Below are 5859 nucleotides of genomic sequence, written 5' to 3' on the forward strand. Positions count from 1 at the left end.
AAGTCTTTTACACTCACCAATGCTTTTGATTTATTTGATCAAAAATACAGTAAAACTGTAATATTGTAAAACTGTAATCGCATTTTTAAATAACAGTTTTCTTACTAACCCCAAATGTTTGAATGGTATTGTATATTAATTTTAAATTGAAATCTTGATATAGGGGGGAAAAATCTGTTATTAAAAATCCATGTTATTTGTCAACAACACTAATAAATAATTACAGAAATTACAAGCAATGAAATATGAAAAAGGAAAAGCAATGCAACAGACGAGGAGAGGAAACGCTCCTTCAGTATTTTAAGCTAGACAGGGGATACGTGACAAAGGCCAAGACCAGCAGGCTCCACACCACACTGATGTTCATCTCCTCACTGGGCTCCGCCACACAGAAGTACAGCTCCGTGATGAGATACACCACTGTGGCAGCCACCGTGAAGTCCACCAACCACTGGAATTCAGGAAAGTAATGCAGAGCTAGACAAAAAAACAAAAAAAACAACCACCGACAGACAAAAAGAGAAGCTTTAGAAACCCATCTCACTAAGAAGATCCTTGAAGCTCAAGGATTCATTAGGTTTCATATAATGACAACAGGTGAGTTACCTAGTGTGTCCACCTCTGCAATGCTTTTAGTCTCCAGCTGAAGGTCGATGTCTTTGGGAATAGTCATTGGTTTGTTCTCTAAGTGCCCATTGTACTTCCTGAGAGAAGCAAAAGGTGAACATAGCACATATAATAGCACTGAAATCAGGCTAACCTGAAACACACCCACAAAAATTACCAAGGACATTTTGGGCCAAAAAACAAAATTGAGTATTAGAGCTTGGCTATTTTTCTCCATTCACTTGCCAGTATAAATTGTATAAATTGCATTAAAGTTGCTTTTTATTTATGCTTTGAATAAAACTGAATAGAAAAACACAACAGTTTTATTATTAGAAAGCACACTTTTCAAAGCACATTACTCAAAACATCTGGGCAAACATAAAAAAGAATTAGCATATATATATATATTTTTTTTTTAAATGTTCAAAGTGATAAGAGTATGCTCTTCCAAGAGCTAGCTGTTATCATCCTCTTCTGTTTAGAGAAGACAGAATTTATTCAGGAGCATCTGGGCTACTTTATCCATTAATTTATGATGTTTCAGCACTCTTGTAAGTGGCTTCAGTTGTAAGATGGCGGGGCTTCTCTGGCATTTAACCTCATCACACAATGCAATGCGTCACATGACTCATATCTCCTTCCTGGCAGTGTAAATTCTGATTGCTATGTGAAGTGGGATGTCATCATCAGGGTGAGAAGTTCAGGTGCTCCCAATTACATTTTAAAAGACACTTTTGTTTCATTTATTTTGTAATACTCGGATAACTTGTGTAGGATGTCACAGTTTAAGTTGATTAAACTAGTAAAATGGTTTCATGCAGCTGTCATGACTACCTGCTCTTCACTTCACAATATAGCCTACAATGAATTAGTAATGAAGCAGCTGTGACTGTCAATGGAAATAATGTTCTTTTTAGCATTACTTAAGTAAATACATTTTATTATCAATGTATACAATATAATTTATCATAACTCTTGTTGCGATACAAATTGATAACACTTTATGTTGTAATAGCTTTTAGTAGTTGTTGTAGTAGCTTTTATAATAGTTTGGCCCAAAGCTGAAATGTACTTAATTTCCTTTAAAGGGGTCATATGATGTTGCTAAAAAGAACATTATTTTGTGTATTTGGTGTAATGAAATGTGTTTATGCGGTTTAAGGTTAAAAAAACACATTATTTTCCACATACTGGACATTATTGTTTCTCCTCTATGCCCCGCCTTTCTGAAACGCGTCGATTTTTACAAAGCTCATCGTTCTGAAAAGCAAGGTGTGCTCGGATTGGCCAGCTATCCAGTGCGTTGTGATTGGCCGAATACCTCAAGCGTGTGACGGAAATGTTACGCCCCTTACCATATTGTGATGCCGTGTCCCGGCCGGAGCGATGAGACAAAAACATTAAAACCCATTAGCATCCAGTGGGGACATAATTACAGATTATAATGATTTATACTGTCTTTGTACGCGCTGCGTTACATCGCGCCGCGTAAACATAAAACCATGTCTGCATTTGTGATCGGAGAAATGACAAAACAACAAGTGCTACTCTACACTGCTCAAAACTCGTGTATTATCAGCATAACATAATGCTTTTAAATGTGTAAAAGGTATGGCATTATGCCATCCTTCTAGATTAGAACAATGTGCATTTATGTTAAAATTGTAACATAAATTATCAAGTTTAGTTATTCTTATTTCTTTATAGCAAAACGCTAAAACTGGCACCGTTTTGGAGAGAAATGGGCTCTCATTTTAACCCATATCATGGTGTGTGATGCTGAACTATGAGTTTCTAATGGTGTTTGTATTTGCACTGTTCTAAACATTAATATTTTATGTGCAACAACAGCATGCTGTCTCAGTGGCCTTACACATGATTTTAAATCTATTTTTTTAAACGTTATGATTTAAATGGGGATGATTGTACTGAGAATAACCTTCATCTTTTCTTCAACTGAATACTGTTTCCGTGCTGTTCTGATGTATTTTAAAGAGTTGGCAGTCAAAATTGCAAAAAACTGCTCGATGAAAGATATTCTTCATTCTTCATGACAAACAAGATAATGTGAATTACAGAATGTACAATGTTTTAAAAAAGTATAAATTGCGGAGTACAGCTTTTATTATGAGGGGGTAGAATCCACAGCTCAGTACTCACTACTCATGAGTACTTTTAAATAGGCTACTCTTTTACTCTTACTCAAGTAGTTTTTTGGACAAGTACTTGCTTGTAACACTCCAAAGAGAAAGGACAAATTGAAATCGCATCATATGACCCCTTTAAAAAAATAAAAAAAAAAATTAAATAAATTAAATTAAAAAATATTAAATTAAAAAATAAATAAATTTAAAAAATCTATCTATCTATCTATCTATCTATCTATAAATCAATCATATATTAACATCATAGAGTATCATCAAATTAAATGTAATACTAATCAGTTTTTATGGCCAAAAGATTATGTTGGCCAAAAAATTATGAATGCTCATAATTATGACTACAAACAATTTTACTTATATACACTCAAAGGTTTGTAGTTGGTAAGATATTTTAAAGTTTCTAATGGTTACAAAGACTTTCATTTAAAAAATCCAGTAATAACAGTAATATTTATTCCTGTGATGGCAAAGCTGAATTTTCAGCTTCAGTGTCACATGATCCTTCAGAAATCATTCTAATATGCTGATTTGGTGCTCAAGAAACATTTAATATCAATGTTGAAAACAGTTGTGCTCCTTAAGATTGTGTGGAAACCATGATACATCTGTTTTCAGGATTTTTTTTTTTTTGATGAATAGAAAGTTCAAATCATATAAAAAGTAATGTCTTTACTGCCAGTTTTGACTTTTAAAGTTTTTTTTTTTTTTTTACTTTTTTAAGGGCCTTTAATTATTAACACTGAAGCTAAATTTATTATACAATTTCATTTATTCACAATGATGATCGAAAGCAAAAGAACATAACGGAGAAGCAGGTATCAACGTGTGGGATCTGCAACTTTGTCCGAAGGACAGCAGATTTTTCGCAGTCCTAACTGAGGGCTCTGTCTCTATTGGAAACCAAACACCAGAGTTTGCACATTTTACTGGGGATTAGAGGAGCCCTCCTCGCTATTGAAAAAGAGCTAAATCCACACAACGTTCAAATCAAACATATTTCCACCCATCTCTAATGCTGTCTGCATGACAAAGAATAAAGAAATGAATGTCGGGCTCTGCTGGGAATGTTGGGATATTGGAAAGGGGCACAGGTCTTAGCGTGAACGGGTCTAGTATGCAAGCTTTCTGCCCCGTGGCTCCAAGCCAGCTGAACCTGAGATTCTTGGACTTCTCCTCTGGGTCTCTGTTGTTTACATAGGTCAGTATGCACAATGGTGTTCAGCACAAAAGCACTGTGGGCATGGTAGTCTCTCTGCACTGGATTGCAGCATACCTGCCTGACAAAATGGCCCAAGAGCTCCCTGCAGAGCAAAAATGGGCTTTTGTCTGAGAGCAGGAGGTAGGTATAATAGAGCTGACTATCAAAACTAAGCTGCTAGACACAGGCTAGTCTACCTTTTCAGGGAATTAGCATTGTATGCTTAGACCACTGCAGAATATGGGCAACAAAGCTGCTTGATTTTTACCACTCTGTTGTAGCCACAAAATGTTCTTTGACACACAAAAGTCAAATGTGCACAAATCCAGAGAAACGTCCAACAATGATGCTGTGCCTATGTTGTACCTGTCCTTCTTGCTCTTGCCTCCTTTCTGCTGTTTTCCAGCTAAGGTCCTCAGCTCATCTTCTGTGGGGTGCTGGTACCAACGCAGACTAACGAGACAAGAAGTATATCACCATCTCTGAAATACTGATTGCTCTTGAAAACATATATATATATATATATATATATATATATACACACTACTGTTCAAGAGTTTGGGGTTAGAAAGATTTTATCAAGTCTCTTATGCTCACCAAGGTTGCATTTATTTGATCAAAAATACAGTAAAACAAATGTATTATGAAATATTACTACAATTTAAACTCTTTTCTATTTTATTTTAAAATGTCATTTATTCCCAAAGCTGAATTTTCAGCAGTCATTACTCCAGTCTTCAGTGTCGCCTGATCTTTTAGAAATCATTCCAATATGCTGATTAAGAAACATTTCTTTTCATTATCTATGTTAAAAACAGTAGTACTGCTTAATATAATAGGAAACATTCACCCCAAAAATTAATTCTGTTATCATTTACTCTCAGTCATTCAGTTTCATACCTGTATGACTGACTTTCTTCTTCAGAACAGATAGAAAAGATATTTTGAAGAATGTTTTTATCCATACAATGAAAGTCAATGGGGTCTAAACAATACGCGAGTCAACCTATTGACTTTCATTGCATGGACCACTTTCATAATTCTTTTGTGGTGCCTTTGTGACCTTTTTTGAAGGTTGAAATCTTCCGTTCCGTCTTTTCCAGATCTTGTAACTGCATGGAAAAGAGCGACAACCGCAGCTTTCTGAATTTCTCCTTTTACGTTTCACAGTAGACAGAAGGCATACAGGTGTGTAATGAGGGTGAATGATCACAGAATTTCCATTTTCATGTAAACCATTTCTTCAAATTACTAAAGTTGTTTGATGGTAATAAAATTAGCAGATCTTTGGTGGCAAACATTTACCACAACCCCTTTGTTTAGAAACTGGCCTGTCACGAGCCCTGAGGGGGCTGTACTGCTTTCAGTTGTTTTTGCATGTTTACTTCCTAATGAAAAGTTCATTATGAAAGTCTCCTGGGCAACACTTCAAGCCCTGCACTCGAGCCAGAGTTTTCCCAAACTATTTTTGCAGCCAAAAACAAGCACAGATGAATTACTGAGCACATTTGGAAGAGCTGTTTACCCTGAACACATATGGCGCTAATTAAGGGGGGAAACAAGCGTGGCTTGTATTTTCGTTAGCGGTTCTCTTGGGTCGTAGAGCTTTTTGATGATACCCTTTGGTCTTACTGAAACACCATAATGATGCATTTTTGATGGGCCCTTTAATATGAACAATAAAACAGGATATGCTGTGTGCAAAGATGCCATTTTGGGTTGACTATCGAGAAGGATACCAGAGCAGCACAGTGGGCTGTACTTCGTCATTACCTGCCACTGCAGAGGAGCCATCGTGCAAAGGAATAGTGGGGTATGATCTTCTGAATCACGCTGGCCATTACCATGGTAACCACCAGCTGCACACTGATCACACCCTGAAGGGAAAGA

General features: G+C 36.2%; 1 protein-coding gene across 1 annotated transcript in view; it reads right to left on the minus strand.

The window, feature by feature from the left end:
• Positions 1-5859, minus strand: part of LOC107669514 (transmembrane protein 161B-like) — a 23444-nt gene that overhangs the window by 9289 nt on the left and 8296 nt on the right. The window contains exons 2-5 of the mRNA XM_016461783.1: positions 5743-5846; positions 4336-4422; positions 607-704; positions 321-477 (exon numbers count right to left, since the gene is read on the minus strand). Of these exons, the coding sequence (XP_016317269.1) occupies positions 321-477; positions 607-704; positions 4336-4422; positions 5743-5846 (446 nt within the window). The remainder of the gene's footprint in view (positions 1-320; positions 478-606; positions 705-4335; positions 4423-5742; positions 5847-5859) is intronic.

Source organism: Sinocyclocheilus anshuiensis, unplaced genomic scaffold (genome assembly GCF_001515605.1).
Source record: "Sinocyclocheilus anshuiensis isolate Anshui unplaced genomic scaffold, SAMN03320099.WGS_v1.1 scaffold356, whole genome shotgun sequence".
Classification (NCBI taxonomy): domain Eukaryota; kingdom Metazoa; phylum Chordata; class Actinopteri; order Cypriniformes; family Cyprinidae; genus Sinocyclocheilus; species Sinocyclocheilus anshuiensis.